This window comes from Mesoplodon bidens (assembly GCF_964165515.1).
Source record: "Mesoplodon bidens genome assembly, chromosome: 19".
Taxonomy (NCBI): Eukaryota; Metazoa; Chordata; class Mammalia; order Artiodactyla; family Ziphiidae; genus Mesoplodon; species Mesoplodon bidens.
In genome coordinates this window covers 21,332,246-21,358,102 of record NC_138179.1, presented here as the reverse complement: position 1 = coordinate 21,358,102, position 25,857 = coordinate 21,332,246, and the positions used below count along the sequence as shown (strand labels likewise).

Here is a 25,857-nt window from a genome sequence, read left to right as displayed (position 1 = left end):
TTCCTGAACATCTCTCTGCGCCCTCTCTTGTTCTTTCCTGAGACCATGTGCTCAGGGCAGACCTCTGGACCTCTGGGCAGATGGATTCTTCCCAGTCCTGAGAAGAACTGTAGGAATTCTCATGTCCTGTCCCCTTCACACACACGCACGCACACACACGGCCACACGCACGCCCGCGCGCGCGCGCGCACACACACACACACACACACACACAGACACACGTCTACTCTGGGTCAAGAAGTCCCAGGTAATTTATGCCCCTCTTTTTGCCATTCTCACTGGGGACAGGCCCAGGAGGATAGAGTGACAGCTTCCTCTCCTTTTGAGAAGAGAGAGCAGAGCCCCTTGGGGTTGGCCCTGTTCCCTGGTGGTCAGGAAAATGTTGCGGTCATGCCTGGCTTTGGGGAGAGGGGCCAGCGTGTGAAGGGGAAGGTGGTGGTGGCGGTGGTGCCTGGGGACCTGGGAAGAATGGAATGGTGGGCGGGTCAAGCCTGCCTACTTTACCTGACAGCTCAGGCTGGGTGGGGAGAAGACAGCTCAGCTCTGATCCGGTGGATTAGAGAGATTAAAGCGAGAGAAGAGAGAGATGTCTGAGGGACCAGGACCAAGAGGTGAAAAACAGGAGTCCTTGTGAAGGAGAGGCCTGGGGGCTGGTGGGGGGCTGGGACCCAGGGATCCTTCTCCCTGGACCTTTCCAGAGAGTCTGGGGTGAGAGGGCAAAGGCTGGGGAAGAGGCGGTGAGTGTGTTGGTCCTTCTATCTCTTCCTTGTCCCAATCCCCCCTCACTTGCATTTCACCAGCTCCCAGGTCAGCCCTCTGGCTCCTGGCCCCCCCACTATTGCGATGGGCACCCCCTCTCCTCACGGTGCTGCACAGTGACCTCTTCCAGGCCTTGCTGGGTGAGTCGCCCCAGTTTTCTGGGGGGCGGTGGTGGAAAGGGCTGGCCTGTGCCTGTGAGGGCAATTACTGAACTTGGGGGCTGGTTCGGAGCCTGGAGATCATTTGATACAAGCAGGAGCCCCGGGCAGGGGTCATCCATCAGCATCCAGTCCACCAGCCTTGGCTAGAGGAGTTCCTCTGTCCTTCCCAGGCAGGTGGAGGGGAGGTGATGGCAGGGGCAGCCAGGGAGGCGGGGGGATGGGGGGGGGTGGGAGAGCTAACTCAGCTCTGTTCCTGTGACAGACATCCTGGACTATTATGAGGCTTCCATCTCAGAGAGTCAGGTAAAGGGGTGAGGGTGGGGGCCTGACTTCCCAAGGGAGCAGGCAGGGCTGGAGGGGGATCAAAGTACTGCTAATATGAACCTGAGACTTGGGGGCCCTGGGGACAACATCCTGAGTCAGGGGCAAGGAGAATGCACTCTTTCCGGTCCTGTAGCCCCTTCGCCCTCTTGCTTCCCACTCTTCTTTACCTGCCCCAGTTTCAGGCACTAAAGAGTCTAGGACGCAGTCACTTTTCAGGCTTCCTTCTGTGAATCCTGAGGGAGCACTAGGCCCCCAGGTATTCCCTCCTGCCAGCCCCTCCCTCACTCCCTACCCCCTACCATGGCCTTTCTCCAGTATCTCAACAACCCCGGGTGCTCCCAGCCCATCTGTGTGTGCCTCCTCATCTGAGAAATGAACTCCCTCCTCACTGCCTCTGCTGTCATCGCTGGTGGCTGGCCGAGACTCCATGTTTGCCTCAGGGCCTCTGGGCTCCTGCTTCCTTCTCCTTTCCCATTATCCGGGTTCCTGCCAGCGCGGAAGCAGTTAACTCTACCAAGGCACCCCCCCCACCCTTCTCGCTCCTCGCTCCCTCCCTCCCTCCCTCCCCCTGCTTCCTCTCTCCTCCTCTCTCCCCTTCCCTCCTCGGCTCCACGGCTCCCTCGGCCGCTGCCGCCTCCGACCCCCCCCAACCCCACTCCCCCGCCACGGCCCCTAGCCCCTGGCCGTTAGGCAAGACCCCCCGCTACCCCGGGGCTCCCCGAAATCCAGTTCCCCTCCCCCACCTCAGCTCATGCCCCAGCCCCCGAACTCCGGGGCTGCCTGCCCCCGGTGCCCCCGCCCCTCCTGAGAATCGGGGTGTGCTCCCTAAGCCCCCTCCCCTCCATTGGGGACCCCTTTTTAGGGCCCCCTTCCCCTCCCTCCCACGCTCCCCTACCCTTCCCTTCTCCAACCCCCTCTTTCCCCTCTCACCCCTCCCCCCATCCTGGCCCCCCCTGCAAAAGTGGGGTGCGGAGGGGGGAGGGGTGAGAACCCACGGAGGGGAGGAACGAAACTCCGATGAAGTCAGAGCCCCTTACCCGCCGCCGCGGCCAGGCCCCCCAACATGGACTGTCTCTGTATAGTGACAACCAAGGTAAGCATGAGGGGGGACCTATAAACTGGGGGGAAGGTATGAGTTCGTGGGGAGGGGTTAGTTAGGCCTAATCCGCGGCTGGGGGCCCTGGGGTGAGAGCATCAGAAGATGTATCTGCGGGGGTCATAATTTAGTTTTGGGGTGGGAAAATGCTGGGTTTGGCCACAGGTGCCCCCTGGAGTGAGCCCTTTGAGGGAAATGGAAAATTGGGGGTATTCTGTGACTTGGGGCATCTGGTGGATTTTGAGGTTCACCAATGATGTTTGAGGGAGACTTATTTAAGGAGAAGCCTGGCTCACATGGGAGTCCTGCTTGCTGTATGTTAGAAGGTGGACTGCATGGCGGGGGGGACCTCTTCCCTCTTGGGGGACAAGCTGGCTTCCAGGTGCCTTGCCCAATTTCACGGGGCTCCTGGCTTGAGGGTAGAAGGTTACTGGTTGTGAGTACCTGACTGGTCTGGGGGTGTCAGCTGTCAGGGAAGGGGTGGGCCTTCAGGCTATAAAAGAAGCGTCTCATGGCTGATACATTTGGGGGCGCTCTCAATTTGAGGGAACTGTCAATTTAGGGTTTGATCATGTGGAATGGGGATACTTGGGAGTTGTCAGAGAGCTGGGGCCTGACATAGGATCACCTGAGGGAATGGACCAGGTGAGGTTAGGATTTGGGGTACTCCCTTGGGAAGTAGAAGGTTGCAGCAGCTGAGGTTGCCAGCTCCTGAGGAGGAGGATGAGAGGTTTGGGGAGAGGGGATTTGAGGAGGGGCACCAGGTGCGTGGTGCAAAATTGGGGGGTGGCCCAGGCAGGTGCCCAACATCCCCGTTTCCTCCCACACTGAATCTACCCCTGGTTGAGAAAGAGGGAGAAGAGCAGATGGAGGGGAATGTTCCTGTTACCCCTGACACTTGGGATCAAGGTGGGGGAAGACACCTGTATTTAAGGTTACTGGGGTGAGAAGGTGTAGGAGAAAGGCCGGGCTGGCAGCAGTGAAGATCTGTACAAGGGTGTCCCTGTGGTTGGAGCCTGGCAAGTGCAGGAGATCTTGGATGGGGAGCACTAGCAAGCTTCTGGTGGGATGCAGAATACCTAGGTCTTGGCTTAAGACTCTGGGACTGGAAAGCTGGATGCCTGGTGTGTGGAGGGAGGCTTGGGCGGGTGGCAGGCAGCTGGGGGTTGGGGGGTGGGACAGGAAGTGGGGGCCGGGGAGGCGGGGTCTGGGTGAGTCACAGGCTGGGGAGGGGGTTATATTTAGTGGGAGCTGCAGATTCTCAGGGGAGGGAGCTGAGGACACACATGTTCCCTGCCACAAACTCACATATGTATATACACATGCATCTACACATGCGTCATGCATGTGTGAGCATGGATGGAGGAGACTGGGGGCTGGGGACCTTTAAGTCCAAGTCCCCACCGCCTCTCCAGAGCTACTTGCTTATCCCACATTTTGTGGGCTTTGGGCTTTCTCCCATACTGCCTCTTCCTCCCATCCCTGTAGTTTCAGTGGATTTTTGTGCCTCAGTTTCTCTGGCCTGCTCTCCTTTAATGTCTGTCTGATTCTCAGTTCCTCCTGTCTCCTGCCCTTAGCCTGCCGCTTAGCCTTAGGCTCCCTGGCTATGGTCCCTTATGTGCAGGTGTACACAGAAAGCCAGGTGGAATGTGTGGGCTCTGCTTCCAACATGTGAACACACACACACAGGAGCAAGGGTGAGGGGCTTGCCTGCAATGGCAGCTATTCTGGGAGGATGGGTTTATTCATTTCCCTTCAAGAATCCTGCTTCTTCGATGGAGCCCAGGGTTGAGCATCCCCGAAGGAAGGAGTCTTGCGCAGAGAGGATCATGCATTTTGTGGTTTTACAGAGGTGTGGAGACCCAGGCTTGCCACGTTCCTTGGCCGGAAAACTTGTCAGTCTCGGGATGGCGGGGACTCGAAGTCCCATAAGGCCTTGAGGCGCAAGATCCGTCAGTGTTGGCGAGTTGCTGCCCCTGGGGCTGTTGGGAGTTGTGGTTTACCTCTATCCAGGGCAGCGGAGGGTTAGCTTAGGAGGAGCCAGCAGGGGGCACATGGCACTTGTCCTCCCCCAAAATGCTGGGTGGGGTAGACGGTGCTCATGCCTTGCGGTCGTTGAGCTTCCCAGCTCCGTCTGAGTCCTCCATCTTTCATTGCCTATATTTAGACTTCTGCCGCAGTAATTTAAGGATCATTTATTGAATGCCTACAATGTGCCAGGTCCTGTGCTTTGTGCTAAGTCTGCCTTTATAGCTGTCACTTAGTCTTACTCTGTGCCTAGCTCTCTGCCTGTATCTCTTGTCTCTGAGCATCTCTTTCTCCCACTCCGCCCCCGTCCCTCCCCCTTCTCCCCGCGCTGCTGCCGCCGTTGCCATGGTAACCGGCAACGACTGAAGTTGCGTGGCGGACTTGAGGGCCGGGCGAGGGTGGCGGGGGGCGGAGCAGAACAAGTGGGGGAGGGGGGAAAGTGGGGAAAGACCGGGGGTATTTGGCCAGAGTCCCGGAGGCGAAGCGGTTAAACCCTCCGGGTGGTCCTTATTGGGCAAAGCTAAGATGCCGGGGGCGGGGCAGTGTGTCCAACGGCCTCATTCATTGGCCGACTGGGGCGTGGCGGAGGGGCAGTGTGGGCGAGGCCGGGGGAGCGAATGGGCGGGAAGTGGACGGAGGCGCGGTCTCCTGGAGGCAGGTGGGCGGGGTCTGGCTTACTCTACCAAGGGTGGCGGGCAACGAAAGGGGCGGGGCCTTAGGGCTGGGTAACCGGCCCGAAATGAGGGCGGGGCTGACCCGGCAGGGGCGTGGCGTGGTCCCATGTGCCAAAAGGAGACAGGGTTTGAGGGGCTTGTTGTCTAAGAAACTGCGGGGCGCGGGGGTCTTTGGAAAGGAGAATCCGGGGGTTGGGCGATCTGACGTCTCAGTTTTCCTAAGATGGAGGCCTATTCGGATTTCATCAGAGCAAAACCTCCTACCTCAGCTCTATGTTCCAGGGAGACGGTTGCTAGGCGACAGCAAAGTCCTGGATTGCTGCGTTGCCGGGCAACGGGGAAACGGAAAATGGAGGGAAAAAGGAAATGGGGGATGGGGGAGGGTCTTAATGGGCCACAGCGCCCACTGGTGGAGAACGAGGGCCTGTGCACTTTCTTTTCTAGAAGGAATTTCGAGTTCAGCCCTTTCCGCACTGGCTCCCGGATCCAAGCATTTTATCCAGATATGAAACTAGGACCTTGGGGGTCATCTCGGGGTCGCATCTAACAGATTCCAACCAACGGGGAGAGAGGGGGCACGGGTCTGGTTCTAGGGAAGTCAGTCCTCTCTACCATATGTAGGCATTTTAGAAAAGCCAGAGAAGCAGATTTTAGGAGACTGCTCACTGGGCTTTAAGAGTTGGAAAGGTGGGCGTTCAATGGGAGAATATTTGGAAGAGATGCTTTCAGGTTCAGTTTGGGACAAAATGCAAAACATCTGAGGCAGTCATTTTGGGGTGTTATGGTAGATTCGTGGGTCACTGCAAGTTGCAGGCCAGATCTTATTTTGGTAAAAATTTTTTGAGACTTGGGTGTGGGGGAGATAGATATATTTGGGAGTAATCTTCCAACAAAGTTAAAATTCAGAATCATGGTGGGGGAATGTTGAGATGTAGGGGAGGGCAGCCAGAAAAGGGAGTAATGTATGCATTTAAGGGGGAAAGAAAAGGAATAGGGAAACATCTCTTAATTTAAAGGTTTGGTAATAAATTGAAGAGGTTTCAATTGAATTTAGAAGGTCAGCTTTAAATTACATTACGTATTCCCTGAAATGGAATTTGGTGGTATTGGGGAATGGTATATTAGAAACTCATGAGTATCTCATTAGGTTCAAGGATTTGGACAGGGGACCCCAAACAAATTTGAGGACTGCTTATTTGGGTGTTTACATTAGAGCAAGGGTAATAGCTGCACTAATTTCAAGGTCTCCGTCAGTGGATTGGGGGAATAGATATAATTTTAATAGGGATGATTTAAAGGGTAGATCAATTTGAGGGCACAACAGGATCTGTGGTCCTTCAACTCTTGGAAAGCGTTGTCTGGCTATCATGTGGGGCTTTCCTGCTGGTTAGAATAGGAGGTGTCTTGGCATCTGTGGGGATGTTGTCTACATTAACAATCTTTGGGGAGGTTGGGGGGAGGGGATTGTGGGAGGCAGTGTAGATCCCTTGGGGGTCCTTCTGAAGTGAGGGAGAAGTGCTGCTTCCTTCCCTGCACCCTGAGAGTCCAGTGAGGTTTTGTGATAGTTATGGCCTGGTGATTTTAGGGGTGAGAGATTAGATAGAATAAGGGGTCCCAGAGAACCAGAGGGATAAATTGGTAAATTTTAGGAGTGAGTCTATTTGTAAAGGAATAGGAATATACTGTGGAAGGTGAAGTGCACAGAGAAACAGCTGGAACCAGGGAAGTTGATGGCTAAGAGGGTCTCCCCTCACCCCTTCTCTCCCATCGTGACGCTCTCCCGCACTGCGCAGGCGCCGTTCCCCCCCCACCACCCCAAGCTGCAGCCTCCAGTTGCCGCGGCCGCCGCAGCCCCCGCCCCTCTGCCCCTCCCCCTCCCCCAACCCCGGGACCCTTGCTCTCCCACCCACCCCTTCCCCTCAGTCCCCTCCCCTTCTCCATGTCGGCTCGGAACAGATTCGCCTCCATGTGTCTCTGCGTGGTACGTGCCGCGGTACGGGCTCCGGCCCCGCTCCCCTCTTCCCGGACCCCCCAAATCTCAGGGTGCAAGCTTCAAGTGCTGTCGCTCTTCCTTCTGCTTGGCGGGGTCTCTGGGTTGCAGTGTCTCGCGGACAGGCGTAGTGGGTCGCCCCTCCTATGACCATCCACTTTCACTCACACCCCTCTATTCTGGGGGTACAAGGCTGGGTTCCAGGTCACTTTTGTAACTGGGGCTCCGGTGAGGAGGGAGCCAAGGGGGAAGGAACAACAGCGACCCCCAGCCTTTTGATTTATCCTATGCCTTAATATATTGGGGGTTCAGACTTGATCCCAGTAGCACTGGAGCTGTCGCCCCGCGGTGGCCCTGAGTCCCTGTAGGGTAAAAGAGGGGATCCTCCTTTCTTGCCTGTGCTGCTTTAGTTGTCCTGTCATCTGGGATGAGAGGTGCTGACCCCGACCCCCACCTACCAGTTTGCAGTTTCTGAATGACTCTCTCCCAGCCCCACCTCTCCAGAGGTTTTTCCTCACTACATTTACTTAGAAAATGTCCAGGGACTGAGCACAGGCCCTAACCTCCTCCAGCCACATTCTGGAAACTTTGGTACCCTTTCCTTGTTCCCCATCTCCCTCACCTTGTCTCCCAATCAGGAGGAGCCTTTTCCTCAGTCCTAGACACCCCCGCCCCCCATGGAGATGGGGCAGGGAGAGGTGTCTGCAGTCTCACTGTGCTACAAATTTACTTTCCTCTCCTATCTAGAATAAACAATGAAATGTCCCTTTGCAAACTTCCATTTTCGTTATGTGCACCCTGACAGTTCTTCATCGAGATTCAGGAATTTTCTGTGTGAGGTGGGGTGAATAAAGATGGAGGGGCATTGGGCTCAAACCCTTCCGCTGACTCCAAAACTTGAAGTTGCAACCCTTGGCCCTGCCTCATGTATCATGCAGGGAATTGGGGGCCTTGCGAAGTGGGGGCACAGCTGCCTCCTCCCTTTCTCCCTGGCCCCTCCAGTTCTGGGGCTCAGTCCCTCAGATCTCGCACTGTCCAGGCTGAAGACCACCTTTTCAGAGTGTGGAATGACAACCTCTTTCATTTTATCGAATTCTGTTATCCAGGAGGGCCCAGCTTTGAGGAGGATTATTTAGCTTATACTTCCCCTAGCTTCCCTTCTTCTCCACTTTTGGTGTTCATGATATCGAAACCTGGAGGGAACTTGGGTTTCTCTCTCCAAGACTGTCTCCAAGTCAAGTCTCTCTCCAAGGCCAGAAAACAGAGTGTACCTTGATGAGCCCCTGTTTTCCTTCTTTAAGGCTCTTCAAATGTATCAAGGTGCTCCTGATCCCAGCTGTCTCTGTGTCCTGGGTTTGAGAGTCTCCATGTACCATCTTCCCCTTCCTATTCTCTTACTTCATCCTTAGCCACGGCCAAAGTTGGATTACATCCTCAGCCTTGGTTCCTCATCCTCAGAATTTTCAGAATCATACTGTAGCATCAGGCATTGACCTTGATAAGTTTCCTCCAGTTTGACCTTGTAACTGTTGGTCTCCAAATGTTGGGGTCCTCTCAGTTTCTCAGATACTCTCTTTGAGAGGGAAACCTTGCCTTCTCTTTTCACCCACGTGTACTGGGGAGTGTATTCTGTCTTCTCCAGTCTCTGGGGGAGCCCTGCATATGGTAGCCTCCCCCTTCGCCATGGAGCCTGGTGTTGGGGAGGATTTGCTTCTATGGGAGCAGAGGCAGATGTGGGAGGACCCAGGCAGGGGCGCTGCCCTTCACCGTCTCCAGCTGCCCTTTTCCTCTCTCTGGTCCCCAGTTAATCTCATTTACTGGTGTCCCTATTAAGGTAGTATGGGAGGCCCTTGAGATGGCACGTGGTTAGTTAGGAAGCGAGTCAGGGGTCAGGTTGGGTCTCTCACTCCAAGAGGCCGGAGGGAGACCAGGGATTCATTCTGAGGCTCTACCCCCTTCTGCAGTCAGCAAACCTGGAAGCTGACACCCATTCCTGCCCCCGTTCTGAGCCCCTACTGTCTCTGTACCTCCCCCTTTCTCCCCCTTCTCCTTCTAGTATATCCGATTAGCTGCCTAGGCTGTGGGCGTTTGTAGAGGCGGGGTAGACTCCTGGGGCCCCTTTGCCGATGACCTGGGAACCAGCGAGGCCAGCTGGCCGGGTTTAGCTTTGTCCTGCCAGGGGGGCTGACGCCAAGTACCGGCTAGTTGAAGGGCTTGACTGCAGTCCCTGCCTGGGGCCTGCAAGGTGCTGGAGAGCCACTCACTCCAGGCGTAGAGGCTGCAGCGGGGAGACTGAGGCAAGGAGGGTGGGGTGGGGTACAGAGTGGGAGAAGCAACTGGAAGGAGGCAGTGGGATTGAGGTAAAGAGGAAATGGGGGGAAGCTGATGAGGAAAGCAAGGACGCTGGGGATGGATGTAGAGAACGGGGGTGCACGTGTCAGAGGGGCTGGAGCTCTGGGAGAGGGGTGAGGAAACGGACGCCAGAGGAAGGAGTGTGCTGGGTAGAAGGCGGGGGTCCTAGGCTGGGAGTTGAAGGAGTTGGGGGATGGGGCAGGGCTTTGGGAAGAGAGGAGAGGTGCCGAGGCCCTGGCGGGAGAGGGGGGATGTGGGGAGGTGGAGAGAGGGGAGCCAATGGGCTGGAGGACAGGGAGGGGGAGGAGCTGGCCAGGCCCCAGGACCTTCCGCACTGCACTGGCGGGGGGAAAAAGGAGGCGCGCCGGGGCGGGCAGCCTGGAGCCCGAGGCGCTGGGCCGGCCCCTGTGACGCCTCCGTCCCCGTCCCCAGAAATACCGCTACCAAGATGAAGACACGCCCCCTCTGGAGCACAGCCCGGCCCACCTCCCCAACCAGGTAAACGCCCCCGAGCTGGTGCACGTGGCGGAGAGGAACTTGTCCCACCTCGAGGCCGTCCAAGGGGTCGTGGGCCACGCCCACTTCTCCCCCCTCAAGGTAGGAGACTCAGGCGGCCCCCTCCCCAGTGCGGCCCTCGGAGCCTCGGAGCTACAACATCCCCAAGGCCCGGTAGGGCGTGAGCCGTAGGTGGGGGGAGGCCGGGGCTGGGGAGCTGGGCTTGGGCTCCTGGGGCCGGGGGAGGGAGGGGGCATTTGGGGCGTCGGAAACACTTGATTACCAAAGAGGAGAAAGAGAGGCCAGGCAATTGGGAGTGGGTGTAGGGCTTACAGCCAGGAGTGTGTTTGTGTGTGTGCGCGTGTGTGTGTGTCTGCGTGTCTGTGCGCACGTGTGTTGAGATGTGTGCATCCCCCAGGATGCTCTCGCGCCCCAGCCCTCTTCATTCCTGTACACCCTCCACCTCCATTTCCATTTTCTGGAGCCAGAGCGCTGCCCTCATTTGCTCTTGTCCCTTCGCTGCCTCCTCCCCCCTACTTCCGGCCTCTGGGCCTGGCTCTCCAGCCCTTTCCATCTGTCTGGCCTGAGACTAGTCGCCCGGGCCTTTCTGCCTCCATCCCCTGCCCCGGCCTTTGCACCCCTCCTGTGCGCCACCCCCCTCGCTGCCTTTCCCTCCCTGTTGGCTGGCGGGCTGGTTCTAGATTCTGTCTCTCTCTTCCTCCCACGCATTCTCTTTCTCCCTCTCCCTGATCCCCAGCTCAGGCCCTCTGCGGCCTGATCAGTCCTCTGCCTCGGCAGCCGGCTCCCCCTCTCCCAGCTACCCCCTTCCCTACTCATCACTTCTCTCCTTTCCTCCTATGCCTCCCCTCTCTCCTCCTCTTGGGCTCTCACCTCCACCCAGATTTCTTTATACCCCCCCCCGCCCCGTGTCTCCCCATTATTATTCACCACCACCTGTTTCCCCTTATCTTCTGTGCTCACCGTATGTTTTCCCTTCTCCAGTCTTGGGTAGGCCTTGTTTCTGAGACCTTCCATTCTGCAGGCCACTTCCCAACTTCTTCCCCCTCAATGTCCTCTTCTGGGGGCACAGGCTGGGGAGGATGGAGTGTACCAGGCTAGCAGGGAGATTCAGGGGAACACTGTGGGGTGAGGGGTGAGATTCTAGGATCTTGTGGGATGCCCTGGGAAGGGGGGGTTGTTGACATTTCACCAAGAAGATGGTGAGGAGGTTTCTGAGCCTAGAGATGAGGAGGCAGAGAGGGGGCAGCAGTAGGTTCTGGGGTGAGAAGGATGTGGTAGGAGAGGAATTGGAGAGGGAGAAAAAGACTGTTCTCAGGCAGGTAGCAAAGTGGAGAGGCAACAGAAGGGTAAGAGGTCTTGGGCCAGGAGACAGACGAGGATGAGACTGTGAAATCAGGGCAGCAGGTCGAGCTGATTGAGAGGAAGGAAAGGAAGGCTCTGGAGATGAGATGGTGCAGAGGATTCCTGTGAAACTCTGGGGGTTACAAGGAGTGAAGAAGACTAGAGATGCTTTTTTTCCCCCAAGATGGGGCCGTGAAGTCCCTGGGGAAGGAGAAGAGGAGAGAAGGTGGTAGTTAGTACAGAACGAGGGAGATTTGGAATCTGAGCCCAGGAAGCAGAGGGAAGTGGAAGGAGAGAGTGCTGGAGGCCATGAGTGTGGGAGGGAGGTCCCACGACAAGGCCTGAGCTGGGGGACAGGAGAAGCCTCAATTTTCAGAGGAGAGGGTGAATGGGTTGAGAATGAAGGACTGTGATTTGGTCATAGAATCTTGAGGGTTTGAGGATGAACTAAGGGAGAGTGGTGCTGATCTCTCTGGGGAATCAGAAATTAAGGTGGAGGATAAGAGCAGGAGACTGATAAGGGATGGGCCTGGATGGGAGGATGCGGGCAGGGAAGTGGACAGGGAAGTGGATGGAGAATGGAAGATGCGAATTGAAGGGTGGGGCAGAGATGTAGATGGAGGATATCGGGTGGGGTAGAGAGAGGGAGGGGACACAAATGAAGGTAGTTGCGGATACAAGATGGGGCCTGGGAAAGGAAATTCTAGGATAAGGATGGGGATGGCGATTGAGGACAGGCTGTGGGATAGAGGATGGACGTGCGGATGAGAGTTGGGCAGTCAGTGGCTATTGGTTGGACAGTTAGCATCTGCTGAGATTTGAAGGGTCGGAGGATGGTGTTAATAGATTTATGGATATGAAATCAACTATAGAGCTTGAAAATGTGTAGAATGGACAAATAGCAGTAGGAGAGAGGAGGGACCCCTTTTGAAGGAGAGAGCGAGGAGTCTGGGGAATCCGTGATGAGTGCCTCGCGCTTGGTAGGCTCCAAATAAATACTTGTTTAAGGAGGAGATAGGTTGGGGACCCCGGAAGGAGGCTTTTGGCCGCCTTCCCCCATTGCCATGGAAACGTGGCTTCGGTTGCCCAGGCAATTGGGGAAGCCCCTAGGACCGGCCTAAAGCGGGCTCCGCCCTGGAATCTAGAGACCCTGCTGCGTCGAGGCGACTGACGTCAGGGACCTGGGCACACCCCACTTTAACCCTTTCCCGGATGAAGTGGTGGGCGGGCGGAGAGTAGATGAGAGAATAGGGCCCGGATGTCTTTCACCACTCCCCTTTCCTGATGTTCTTTGCACTGCATAGGGTGAGGGGCGTACGGGAGGGAGGAAAGGAAGTTATTCAGGGTGCGCTGCGCCCTCAATCCTCCTCAGCCTGGACTTATTTCTGCCGGGCTAACGGGTCGGTGGGGGGGAGGGGGCGGGGCCCAGGTCAGGAAAGGCGGGGCTAGAGGATCCCTTCTGCCTTTGGGAATCTGGTTGCCCTTAGGCCACGCCCCATCTCACCCTCCTGTTGTCCTGGCGACGGGGCCTCCAGGAGGTGGGTCTCCCCAGGCCTTGGCTGGGCTTAGATACCGTTGCTAGGCAACAGGGTCCCTAGAGGAAGGAGTAGACTGAATGGTGGGTGGGCGAGAGGGAGGGTGGGGCCTGCATCTGGGGGAACCCCGGATTCCCGGGGCCCAGGGTTTAGGGCAAATGTGTGTGAAAGTGAGGGGCAAATCTGAGGGAGGGTTATGAAGGTATCTGGGTGTATGTGGGCGGATAGGGACAGGGATGGGGGCAGGAAGGGGGAGCAGGACCCAGTGGACATAAGCCCTGTGGTGTCTGTGTGTAGCACATAAGGCATGTAACACTCTGTGGTGTTACATCCGGTGAGACACTTCCCCCCCCAAGGCGCCCCCCCCCAACCCTTTACCATCTGCTGCTCCCCTATCTGGCTGTCTCTCCCTTCCTCCTTCTCAGACACCTCCTTCCACATGCAGGGGGCCTGGGCTGGGCAGAATTGGGTCCAGCATGTGTATGTGTGTGTGTATGTAACATGGACTGAGGCTGGGTCCTTCAGGGAGTCAAGGGTAGCAGAGCGGGCTGGGTTAAGAGGCTGAGAAGGTAGCCAGGCCGGTGGGACTCTTGGTTACCGGCTCCCTCTTGAGCCAAGGTTCAGGCAGCTTTTCGTCTCCTTTTTCCCCTCACAGGCCAATTCTCCCCCTGTGATTGTCAACACAGATACCCTAGAAGCCCCGGGATATGTGAGTTGTTTAGATTTTGTGGCCATTACAGAAGAGAGGAGGGAGACAGGGAGGGCTTGGGTCCCAGCAGCCAGGGTAGGGCCAGGTTCTCAGGTAGGAAGTCTGTCTCACTGCTCTTGTGTTTCTGGCCCGTGCTGGAGTTGCAGGTGAACGGGACGGAGGGGGAAATGGAATACGAGGAGATCACACTGGAAAGGGTGAGCAGGCTCCTCCATCCAAGGTCCTCCCCCCTCGCTCCTGTCTGTGCTTCTCTCTGTGCCCGCGTTTTCTCTGTGGCCAGCCTCTTAACCCTGTCCCTTCCTGCTCTGGTCACAACTCCCCAACCCACTCCCCTACCCTCTTGCCCTGTCTAGAGTGGGCGGTGAGGGGAGCTGACCCTCTTCCCCTCCTTCTGCCCAGGGTAACTCAGGTCTGGGCTTCAGCATCGCAGGTGGCACTGATAACCCACACATCGGTGACGACCCATCCATTTTCATCACCAAGATCATTCCTGGTGGGGCTGCTGCCCAGGATGGCCGTCTCAGGTGGGGAGAAGAGACAGGGGTTAGGATGCTGGTTCCCTTGAAAGGGAGGGCCAGGGCAGCAGGAAGCTCCCGGCTCAGGCCCAGTTTGCTGCCCTCAGGGTCAACGATAGCATCTTGTTTGTAAATGAAGTGGACGTGCGGGAGGTGACCCACTCAGCCGCGGTGGAGGCCCTCAAAGAGGCAGGCTCCATCGTCCGCCTCTACGTCATGCGCCGGAAGCCCCCGGCTGAGAAGCTCATGGAGATCAAGCTCATCAAGGGGCCTAAAGGTAGTAACCTGTTATGTCTCCACCCCCATCCCACTGTCCGCTGCCCCAAGGCCTGCTCCCCAGGTACCTGGGCACCCACCTCTGCCTTCCCCTCCATCTAGGTCTTGGCTTCAGCATCGCTGGAGGTGTAGGGAACCAGCACATCCCCGGAGATAATAGCATCTATGTAACCAAGATTATCGAAGGGGGTGCTGCCCACAAGGATGGGAGGTTGCAGATTGGAGACAAGATCCTGGCGGTGAGGACCCCCATCACTTTTGTAGCCCACACTTAGGTCTTGCCTACTGGTCCTGAGCAGGCCCAGGCTTCCTTATCGGCTCACCCTCAGTGCATCCGTCTTGAGGATGCTTCTGGTTCTGTCTGAGCTCTGCTTCCCTTGACCCTAGGTCAACAGTGTGGGGCTGGAGGACGTCATGCATGAGGATGCCGTGGCAGCCCTGAAGAACACGTATGATGTTGTCTACCTAAAGGTGGCCAAGCCCAGCAATGCCTACCTGAGTGACAGCTATGCTCCCCCAGACATCACAACCTGTGAGAGCCCTCCAAACCCCAGAGCTGCCCATGCCCCACCTCAGTCACCCCATGACATCCCTGGTGACCATTCCTCTTCAGATATTTCCCCTGAACTGGCCACAACCTCTGTCACTTCCTGTGGTTGGAGAATAGATGGAAAATCGGTCACCATCAAAGAACTAGAAAAGATTGTCAATAGTTCCTCCCCCAGAGGGCACAAGGCCCAGATGGTTTTATGGCTAATTTTATCAAATCCTCATGGAGTAGATAATTTTTATGCTCTTTTTGAATATAAGAAAAGATAAAATGTCTCATTTTATGAGGGCATTTGAAAATGGTCACAAAAATTATATAAAAGAAGGAAAGTAGGGAGTTCCTTGGTGACCTAATGGTTAGTATTCTGGGCTTTCTCTGCCGTGGCCTGGCTTCAATCCCTGGTCGCAGAACTAAGATCCTGCAAGCCGTGCGGTGTGGCAAAAAAAAAAAAAAGAAGAAGAAGAAGAAGGAAAGTATAGGCCAATTTTGCTTCTGAACAGAGATGTAAAAGTATCTAATAACATAGTTGCACAACAAACACAGCAGTATATTAAGGGAATAACATTGTCACAAAGTAGGGTTTGTTTCAGGGAATTAAAGGTGGTTCCATATTATGAAACCTCTCAGTATGATTTATTGTATTAAAAAGTTAAAGGAGAAAAAGGGTAAGTTCATTTCAGATAGATGTGGAAAAGGCATTTGATGAAATTCATCATCCTATTTTTGGAGGGAAACTTAGTATACTAGGAACAGAAGAATTTTCTTTAACGTGACTGAAGAATAGCTATCAACAACTAACAATGAACACATTATAATGATAAAATCCTAGCAGTGTGTACAGTAAGTTAGGAACTAGGCAAGGATGCCTCTTCCTGCGGCTGTTATTCCACATTGCTTTAGAGCAGAGTTTCTCAATGTTGGGACTGTTGACATTCTTTGTTGTAGGAGGTTGTTCTGTGCCCTGTAGGATGTTTAACAGCAGCCCTGGCCTCTGTCTATCAGATGAAATGGTACCCCTCCCCACCAGTGAGAACAACCAAGAATGTCTTGAGACACTGCCAAATGTCCCCTGGGAGGCGGAATCCCCCTGCTTGAGAATCACTGCTTTAGAGCTTTCAGGCAGTGTAGCAAGAGAAAAAGAATAAATAGATGTTACATTTGAAAGGGGAGAAACAAACTTATCCTTATTTGTAAATTATACTTTTGTCCATCTAGATTAAAATCTAAGTGAATTAACCGAAGAACTTAGAAATAATATGTAGGGTCAAGAAAGTGGCCATAAAATGTAATGGGTAAAAAGATCCCTTTTGCCATAGGAGAAAAGCTCTATAAAATTCGTAGAAAAATAAGCTTGACAACAAGTGTGTAAGATTTACATGAAGAAAATGATGAAACTTTCCTGAAGGACATGAAAGAAGACTGAAGAATTGGAGAGTCACATCGTGCTTCCTGACGCAAAAAAACATAATATGCTAAAGATCTCAATCTTCTCCAAGTTAATCTCTACATTTTATGCAGTCCTTATCAGAATTTTAATGTCCCCCCTACCCCGAACTGGAAAAATACATTTAGGAGAATAGCTAAGAAATTTCCGGAAAAGAATAACGAGATGTGACTGCTCCATCCAAATCTGAAATCATACTGTAAGACCATATTAAAATCACATGGTCTTGTTTCTCAACACCATAACCTACCAAAAGGAACCTTGGCTCCTTGGAGAAAGGGCCAATTCCAAATCTTGAGCAAGAAATGTGCAAGATGAGCTTGTAACATCTTTCATACTAGAAAGCAAGGAAGATATGAAGGGGTCGTGTCAGAGACACAGAAGTCAAGTTGAAACTGGCCATTCAACCAAAGCTCATTAGATATGTTAAAATCTACAGGATTATAATGATACTTCAAAATAATTGAGTACCTTTAGAGGATGCTAGGGAACTCATCCATTCTGAAAACTGGCAAATAAAGGGAAAGAGTCAAGCATTTATTCTCCCTTCCTGTACAAACTGCACCTTAGAGTAACCAAATGGTTGATATGGGAACGTTCTTTTTTTCCTTAAACCTATCTATTTATTTATTTATTTTTGGGCTGCATTGGGTCTTTGTTGCTGCGCGCGGGCTTTCTCTAGTTGCAACGAGCGGGGGCTACTCTTTGCGGTGCGCGGGCTTCTCATTGTGGTGGCTTCTCTTTGTTGCAGAGCACAGGCTCTAGGCACACGGGCTTCAGTAGTTGTGGCATGCAGGCTCCGTAGTTGTGGCTTGCGGGCTCTAGAGCGCAGGTTCAGTAGTTGTGGCGCACAGGCTTAGTTGCTCCATGGCATGTGGGATGTTCCAGGACCAGGGCTTGATCCTGTGTCCCCTGCATTCGCAGGCAGATTCTTAAGCACTGCGCCACCAGGGAAGCCCAGGAACGTTCTTTTTTACAGACGAATTCTCACTAATAAATGTTCCTTCCTCAAAAAAAAAAAACCAAAAAAAAATGTAGAATATCAGCGCTATTTTGCTGTCCCCAGTGAACTATGAGGACCAGGCAGCCATCATCAGTGGCTGCTAAAACTCTTAGGTGAAAGCCTGATGGGGAGCTTTATAATGCATGGATCAGGCTGACAATACCTGAACCTACAGATTGTCTTACCTAAGAAAAGGCAACCGGACATTATTGCATCCTTTCATGATGCAGAAAGTACGCAGCACCACCTGTGAAATATTCTTGCCAAAAAGTGAACTTGAGTCTCTTTTCGGATGACCAGTGTACAGGAAATACAGGGCAGAGGCGCAGGTTAATACCCCAGGGACAGGGATGCAAGCAGTGATTTACCTATTAGAATTTTCCTAGTAGAATGTGGGAAATTCTGCTAGACAAGTGCCCTAGTTTTTTCAACAAATGAACGGCCAAGAGGGGGAAAAAACGGGGAGAGGAATTTCATAGATGAAGGGATTTGAGAGATGCTACAACCAAACGAAAAACCCCAAAGCCTGGTATTAATATTCTCCTTGGCTCCGTGATCCCTGCCATACCGAGGTCACATACCCTTCAGATCCACTGTCCCCTAGGAGCACCAACCCCTACGTCACCTGTGAATTCCTGCCCCTGACATTGCTGCGACCTGACGCCCCCTTTACCACCCCAGCCTTGTTTCTCTGGCACAGTAACTTCCCCTTCCCCTGAGTCTGGCTCTGCTGATTCCCTAGGGAGGAGGTGGGGTGGTGGGCGCTGTCTTCTTCCATGTACTTCCATCTCATCCTTTCGCCCACGTCTTCCCCCAGCCTATTCCCAGCACCTGGACAACGAGATCAGTCATAGCAGCTACCTGGGCACTGACTACCCCACAGCCATGACCCCCACCTCCCCTCGGCGCTACTCCCCGGTGGCCAAGGACCTGCTCGGGGAGGAAGACATCCCCCGAGAACCGAGGCGGATCGTGATCCACCGGGGATCCACGGGCCTGGGCTTCAACATCGTGGGTGGCGAGGACGGTGAAGGCATCTTCATCTCCTTCATCCTGGCCGGGGGCCCTGCGGACCTCAGTGGGGAGCTGCGGAAGGGGGACCAGATCCTCTCGGTGAGGGAAGGCCAGCCCCAGCCCGGACCACCCCCTCCCCTGAGGGCAGAGCCCTGTAGGCTGGAGCCTGGCCCGCATCTCCAGTGACTCAGCCTCTCCTGCTCTCTCTAGGTCAATGGTGTTGACCTCCGCAACGCCAGCCATGAGCAGGCTGCCATTGCCCTGAAGAACGCGGGTCAGACAGTCACGATCATTGCTCAGTATAAACCGGAAGGTATCGGGCCTGAAGCACGCCTTCTCGTGGGCTCAGCTCTCTGTCTCCTTGGCTTCTGGCTTCAGCAGGGGGCGAGGGAGGGTGGCGGTAGTATGGGGCCCGAGCTCAGGAACCTTCCTGTCCTTCCTCAGAGTACAGCCGGTTCGAGGCCAAGATCCACGACCTTCGGGAACAGCTCATGAACAGCAGCCTGGGCTCAGGGACTGCCTCCCTGCGAAGCAATCCCAAAAGGGGTTTCTACATCAGGTCGGACGCTTCCCGGGCTGGGCTCCAAGTCCTCCTGTGCCCCTCGGCCCCCAGCCAGCTTTCCCCCTCAACCCTGCCAGCCCCCCCTTCCCCCACCCCTGCCGGCTGACACTCAGCTGGCGTTCCCGCAAAGTTAGCATTGTGAAGTAGTCGCTATGATCCCTACTGCCACTAGCCCCGGTCACCCTGGTACCTCCCCTGGGACCCCCAGCTGTCCCACAATCTGGTAACTCAAAGGGTAACGCCTGGCAGAGCAGGGGGCCTCTCGGCTTTTGGAATATATTGCCGCAGCCCCCCAGCCCCATGGGATACCGCAGACTAGGGGAGGTGGACCACCACTCTCTCCAGTCTCTCCCCATCTCTCCAGTGGCATTTTGCTACCTTCTTGGGGCTCCTTCTCCCATTGGCTCCTCTTTCTCGTTCTCTGCAGGCCTAGGCGCTGTGTCTGATGCTTTTTCCCTTCTCTCCCTTTGGGGCCTGTCCACTCCCATGGCCTCACCTGCCACTCGCTCTGCAGATGTCTCTCAGAGCTGTCAGCTCTGGCCTGACCTCTTCCTCGAGGTCTAGACCTGCAGTTCTGGCCATCTGCTTTCTGGACACGTCCATGGGGATGTCCCACAGGCATTCACACTCAACATGTCCCAAACTGTGAGCTCACCTCTTTCTCCCGTGCACTCGTGCTCTCTGTCCCACCCAGTCAGTGTTCTCTCTCCCTGAATGGCACCTCCATCCGCCCAGATGCCCGGCTCAAACCCGAGCCTCGTCGGGTCCTTTCCTCCCTGCAGGCTTCGGCTGGCTCCTAGGGCTGGTCAGTTCTGACTCCCAGGTGATGCCAGGCAGTCCTGGGGTCCCGTCCCATCCTTCCAGCCCCGGTGCTCTGCTCAGCATCTCTGCTACCTCTGCGGTCATTCCTTCCCTCGTCCTGACCTCAGGGGTTGTGCGTTACAGGAGTTTCATACTGCTGAGGGTAACCAGAGTTTGCAAAGAGTGATCTTTTTTTCTTTCCCTTATGAGTTCGAGTCCACGTTACCCCTGTGACTGTGACGTGTGTGCATACTGCAACTGCTTTCTTGGGAGGGTGCCGTTCTAGATCTTACTCTAGAAATTGCACTGAATCCATAGCCTGTCTGATCCCTGACACAGTGTGGACTGAATGACAGTTCATAGTTATGGTGATTATGAGTTTTGGTAGAGCTTTTGGTCCCCACACAGTTCTTGGGTTTCTCAGAATCCACGGCACCTGTGGGAGATCCATCAGCGGCCGTGCTTGTCTCTAGACCCCGGGGCAGAACCTCCAGGTTGGGTCTTGGGGGACGGAGTCCTCACCAGGCTCTGACCAAAGGCCGCCTGCCCTCCAGGGCCCTGTTTGACTACGACAAGACCAAGGACTGTGGCTTCCTGAGCCAGGCCCTGAGCTTCCGCTTTGGGGATGTGCTGCATGTCATCGACGCCAGTGATGAGGAGTGGTGGCAGGCGCGGCGGGTCCACTCTGACAGCGAGACTGATGACATCGGCTTTATCCCCAGCAAACGGCGGTGAGCCTTCCTGCCCCAGGCACTGACGCTCCCAAGGGCCCCAGGCTGGGCAGCCAGTAGGGAGGACATGGGTCTGCCTACTGACTCCTTGGGAATCTGTCTGCTGGACCTTCCCGGGCACCGTGACTCACATGAGCACTTCTGGCAAACGCCTCATTTAGGAGCACGGGGCCCACGGGCCAGCTGAGAGATGGGGTTCTCAGCTGGCCCGGGGTGAGGCCATCGGGCTTCTAATGGGCATTTCCCTACACACACCCCCACCATCCCTCCATGTATCCCACAGGGTTGAGCGACGGGAGTGGTCAAGGTTAAAGGCCAAGGTAGGTAGAGGAGGCCGTGAGCTTGGGTGGAAGAGTTGGGGGCTCGTGGGGCTGGACTCTTGACTGATCGCATGGCCTGCTCTTTCTTCCTAGGATTGGGGCTCCAGCTCTGGATCACAGGGTACGTAGGGTCAGTTTGGGAAGACCTGAGGTGAGAGGGGCCCTGAGCCTCGCTTGAGTCCTCGGGACGGCAGCACAGGGCCACAGGGCCCCTGCCTCAGAGCCCCCTTGCCGACACCCTGCCTCCCACTAGGTCGAGAAGACTCGGTCCTGAGCTACGAGACGGTGACACAGATGGAAGGTGAGGTCTGGCTGTGCGACCCGGCCCAGCCACCCCGCTCCCTGCTCTGCTCACCTGACCCCGCACTCTCTCCTCAGTGCACTACGCTCGCCCCATCATCATCCTCGGGCCCACCAAGGACCGTGCCAATGATGATCTCCTCTCCGAGTTCCCCGACAAGTTTGGATCCTGTGTTCCCCGTGAGTGCTGGGGCCTTGCAATGGGTGGGGGGGCCCAAGCGGTCACACAGGCAGAGCTGCTTCCGGGCATTGGGATGCAGCCGGACACAGGGGTTCTCAGAGAAGGGTGCTTCTCAGCCACCCTCATGTTCCATGGTGACCTTTCCAGGCCGGGGACTCGGAGGACCCGGGGTTGCTGAGGAAGTCTCCCCAGCTGCCCCCTTCCCTGAAGGACTGGCTGGGCACTCTGCGGGGGTCGCTGAGGGTTTAAGCTAGAGGGATGGTGGTTAGATCTTTGGGTGGTGGGGTGACTTCCTGGCAGATACGACACGGCCCAAGCGGGAGTATGAGATAGATGGCCGGGATTACCACTTCGTGTCGTCCCGGGAGAAAATGGAGAAGGACATCCAGGCGCACAAGTTCATTGAGGCCGGCCAGTACAACAGCCACCTGTATGGAACCAGCGTCCAGTCCGTGCGCGAGGTGGCCGAGCAGGTAGGAGCCGCGGCGCCGTCCTCCTGCCCGCCCCCCCCGTGGCCTTCCTCCAGCTCTCTAATGCGCTCTCTCTCTGTCTCTTCCCTGCTGGGTCTCCACTCCGCTTCTCCACCTCCTGCTCCTCTTGGGCAACTCTGCCTGCCTGCTCTCTTGTGCCCCGCTCCCCCTGCCTCCCTCCCTCCCTTGGTCCCTGACCCCAAACTCTGCTCTGCCATCTGTCCCCTCTCCTCCTCTGCCCTCCTCCTTGCCCCATTTCACCTCTCTTCCTGTGGCCTTGCCCTTGGTGGCTTGGCCTCCCCCCACTCGGTCCCTCCCTTCTGCCGGCTCCCCTTTGGCCCTCTCCCCTCTCCCCTCCCACTCCTCTGCCACCACCTTCTCCCTGCTGCCCCCACCCTGCCCTCTCCCTCCATGGCTCCTTTCTCCATCTGCCTCTCCTCCCTCCCATCTGTCTCTCCTTGTTCCTTCCATCTGTCTGTCCTCTGTCCGTCCTCCCCTCCCTCCTCCCTCTATCCTACTTCCTTTCTCCTTTTTCTTTGCTTCTCGCGACTCCCCCCCGCCCTTGCTCCGCCCCATCTTTTGGTTCCTCACACCTCCCTCCTTCCCCCCACTCCCTCCCTCCTGTGCTGACCCCTCCCTTGCCCTCCGTCTGCCCCTCGCCTTTTTCTCTCTGTCTTTCATTCTGTCTATCCATACCCTTCCTGCCTCAACTCTCTTGTCTACGTGTCTTTCGACATCCATGTCATTTCCCTTTCGGCCAATCCCCCGTTCCCCACCTTTCCATGAACTGTGTCCTGTCCTGGCACCTGTGTCTGTCCTTTCCCGCCACCTGCTGGTCCACCTCTGCCCACCCTGCCCACCCCCAGGGGAAGCACTGCATCCTCGATGTCTCGGCCAATGCCGTGCGGCGGCTGCAGGCGGCCCACCTGCACCCTATCGCCATCTTCATCCGCCCCCGCTCCCTGGAGAATGTGCTGTGAGTATGGTCCCAGGGGGCTTCCCCTCTGCTCGCCCACACCTGTGGCTCTGGGCCTCAGAAGGCCTCTGTGTTGAACTGTCCTCTCAGAACCCTAGACAGCAGCTCCGGCAGCCCTTGAGGGAAATCTGCACCTAGAGCTGGAACCCAGAGGATACAGGGACTCCCAGGCCTCTTTCCTTTTCTCCTGCCCTGGGCTAGGCAGGACTACAACTCCCAGCAACCCCTGGGGGTACGCACCTGATAGGCCGAGCCAGAGCTTCGGGCTGTCGGGAGTTAGGGTCTGAATCCCTTCACTGGGGCTGGCGGCTGGAAGGATGAAGCTCTGGAGAGGTCCCTGGAGTGGCCACACCCGGCTGGGGTGGGTCATGGGGAGGGGGCCCGTCTGTGGCCCCAGAGGATATTGGGAATTTTTTTTTTTTTTTTTTTTTTTTTTTTGCGGTACGCGGGCCTCTCACTGTTGTGGCCTCTCCCGTTGCGGAGCACAGGCTCCGGACGCGCAGGCTCAGCGGCCATGGCTCACGGGCCCAGCCGCTCCGCGGCATGTGGGATCTTCCCGGACCGGGGCACGAACCCGTGTCCCCTGCATCGGCAGGCAGACTCTCAACCACTGCGCCACCAGGGAAGCCCGGGAATTGTATTTTTTGCTTCGTGCTCCAGATAAGAAAATACTGGTTGCGACTTCACAGCCCTGGAGGAGATAAAAGGTGGGGCAGGACCCACCCTCAGGTCTGTGTCTCTCACTCTCCACAGAGAGATTAATAAGCGGATCACAGAGGAGCAAGCCCGCAAAGCCTTCGACAGAGCCACCAAGCTGGAGCAGGAATTCACAGAGTGCTTCTCAGGTGAGGTGCACACAAGGCACCTTTGGTTCAGATTCAAAGAGGGGGCCCCCACTGGGTGGGTGGTTTAGAGAGAGGCGTCCCCTTTGGGTGGGTGCAGCCCCACGGCACGTGGATAGGAGAATTAGAAAAAGGTGCCCCTCTGGGCCTGACTCCCTGCTCCCCCCCTGCCCCCAGCCATCGTGGAGGGAGACAGCTTTGAGGAGATCTACCACAAGGTGAAGCGCGTCATCGAGGACCTCTCAGGCCCCTACATCTGGGTCCCAGCCCGAGAGAGACTCTGATTCCTGCCCTGGCTTGGCCTGGACTCGCCCCGCCTCCATCGCCCAGGCCCTTGGTCTGGACTGAATTGCCCACGCCCTTCGCACCTCCAGCCTCCCTCCCACCCCTTCTTATTTATTTCCTTTCTAACTGGATCCAGCCCATTGGAGGGGGGACACTCCTCTGCATGTATCCCCGCACCCCAGAACTGGACTCCTGAACCCCAGGAACCTGGGGTCTGGGGGGGAGCCCTGGGCTCCTGATCCCGAGCCCTAGCTCCTTAGGACCCCTCGCCCCTGCCCGCCCCCAACGCACACACAGACCCACCAGGGGCCACCTGCCTTCCCCCGTCTTCTCCCACACACATTGTGGAAGTCAGGGCCCCTCTCAAGGAGCACCCCGCTGCAGGGCTGCAGGGCTACAGGCCTCCGCGCTCTCCCGAGGCAGGGTCTGGGGTCATCCCTGCCCCTATCATAACTCCCCCTGTCCCTTGATTTCTCATTTATTTTTTTCCATTTTTTTTCTTCTCAAAGGTGGTTTTTGGGGGGATAAGTAGGGGGACTCCACTGTGAGCCCCCTGCTTTCTACATGCCCTCCACCTTTTTTCTTTGCCGGTTTGCATGAGTGGAAGGTCTAACTGTGGCTTTTTTTTTTTTTTTTTTTTTCTGGGATTTTTTTTTGGGGGAATGGGGAGGGATGGGTCTAGGGAGTGGGAATGTGGGAGGGGGGGCAGGGTTGGGGGTAGGGTGTCCGGGAGCCAGGGGAAGACTGGAAATGCTGCCGCCTTCTGCAATTTATTTATTTTTTCTTTTGAGAGAGTGAAAGGAAGAGACAGATACTTGAAACCTGGTGTGTGGCCTGGTTATTTGGGCCCCGGGTGAGGGGGGAGACCGGGTGGGAGCATAGGGATGGGTCTGGTAAGGTCAGATCCTTCTTCCCCCCGCTGCACTCCCCACCCCAGAGGATAGAGTGGCCTGAAAGGGGCCTTGGAGGAACCTGCAAATCAAGGCTCCAGAGTCCTTAGTGAAGAATGTGCCTGGGGGGTGGGGTGGGGCGGGGCTGGAGCTCGGTCGGTCCGAGGTCACTGACAGACCCAGAAAGAGGACTTGCAAATGTAGCCCAGCCCTGACCACTCCCCTGGGCCGTCTCAGTCCTGTCGGGCAGCACAATGGTCTCTAAAGAAAATAGTGAGGACACTTCGTTCATGTTCACGGAGCCGTGGACAGAGCTGGGCTCTGGCAGTGACCTTCAGAGAGGTTTGCTGATAAGAAATGCTGTGTGAATATTCATTGGATTTCTTTATGTCTGCCCCATCTCTATAGGGAATATTTGAAGCAGTTTTGCAAATAACAAGGGTAGGAAAATAGAATGTGATACCAAAGGTAAAAATAGGAGAAACAGATGTATTAGCTATGAGGGTAAATATGATTTCTGAGCTTCCTGGTAGACAGGGCAAAAAGGGAAATGGTCCATTACATACATACATACATACATATACATGTATGTTGTGTATGTTATGAAGGAGAAAAACTTCTGGCTCTTTTAAGGAGTCACGTTTTCCTGGGCCCTAAATCCTAACTGAAGTTTCTCAGATGCTGCTCTGTAGATACTCGTTCTCAGCTTCCCTTCTGCCAGTGTTCATATGCTTGACAGGCTCCCCTCACACCAGCCTCAACTGCAGCATAGATGAGCCATTGCTGGCACCAGCTGGGGGATCCCACCTACCTCTTTCTCTCATTCAGGGACCCCAGGGAGGAAGGCTGAGGTGGGGTGGTTAAGTCCTGAACTGTGCAAACGGGCAATTTTGTAGCCACCCCTGCCAAAGCTGAGAGCTGGATGGAAAAGACCAACCCCCAGGGGCAGCGTTGGGGGGCAGTGTTGGGGGGTGCTGCCCTGGCCTGACCAGATCCAAGGCTAGAGGTGGAGATCCCCAGAGGTGTGGCCCTTAAAGCAAGGGTCCTCTCTGGATCGCCCTGCTGGTTTTTGAGCAGCACTCTATCCAGCAGAGGCCAGTCCTGGGGGTGGGACGGGGAGGGGGGGTGTCTGCCTTTCAGGAAACGTCCCAGGTGATTCTGATGTCTTGCTGGATGGAGAAGCACCGCCTTTTCCAATAACCCTTTTAGCTT

The 25,857-nt window shown here is 55.7% G+C and overlaps 1 protein-coding gene across 5 annotated transcripts; it reads left to right on the top strand.

Annotated features, from left to right (window-relative positions):
- Positions 1-1,850: 1,850 nt before the first annotated feature.
- On the top strand, positions 1,851-24,409 carry DLG4 (discs large MAGUK scaffold protein 4). 5 transcript variants are annotated; one of them, XM_081220255.1, is made up of 20 exons: positions 1,851-2,337; positions 9,817-9,882; positions 13,432-13,485; positions 13,632-13,682; positions 13,885-14,009; positions 14,108-14,277; positions 14,379-14,515; positions 14,664-14,808; positions 18,091-18,386; positions 18,498-18,600; positions 18,732-18,846; positions 20,205-20,381; positions 20,665-20,701; positions 20,795-20,822; positions 20,955-21,002; positions 21,080-21,181; positions 21,483-21,655; positions 22,519-22,628; positions 23,382-23,473; positions 23,648-24,409. In XM_081220255.1, exons 1-20 carry the CDS (start codon positions 2,308-2,310, stop codon positions 23,752-23,754), a joined length of 2,166 nt encoding a protein of 721 aa, XP_081076381.1. In that variant the 5' UTR covers positions 1,851-2,307; the 3' UTR covers positions 23,755-24,409. The 5 variants fall into 5 exon arrangements, 4 of the variants coding, with proteins under 4 accessions (XP_081076381.1, XP_081076380.1, XP_081076379.1 ...); XM_081220254.1 differs by having other exon boundaries at positions 13,432-13,486; positions 13,624-13,682; XM_081220253.1 differs by having other exon boundaries at positions 9,817-9,981.
- The last annotated feature ends 1,448 nt before the right edge of the window (positions 24,410-25,857 follow it).

What these genes read in the sequence shown, in the direction of transcription:
- DLG4 (XM_081220252.1), top strand. Translation starts at nt 2,308, where the DNA reads ATGGACTGTCTCTGTATAGTGACAACCAAG. An exon ending in GCTCATCAAGGGGCCTAAAG is followed by an intron (nt 14,278 to 14,378) that starts GTAGTAACCTGT and finishes CCCTCCATCTAG; the next exon opens with GTCTTGGCTTCAGCATCGCT. An exon ending in AAAAGGGGTTTCTACATCAG is followed by an intron (nt 18,847 to 20,204) that starts GTCGGACGCTTC and finishes CCTGCCCTCCAG; the next exon opens with GGCCCTGTTTGACTACGACA.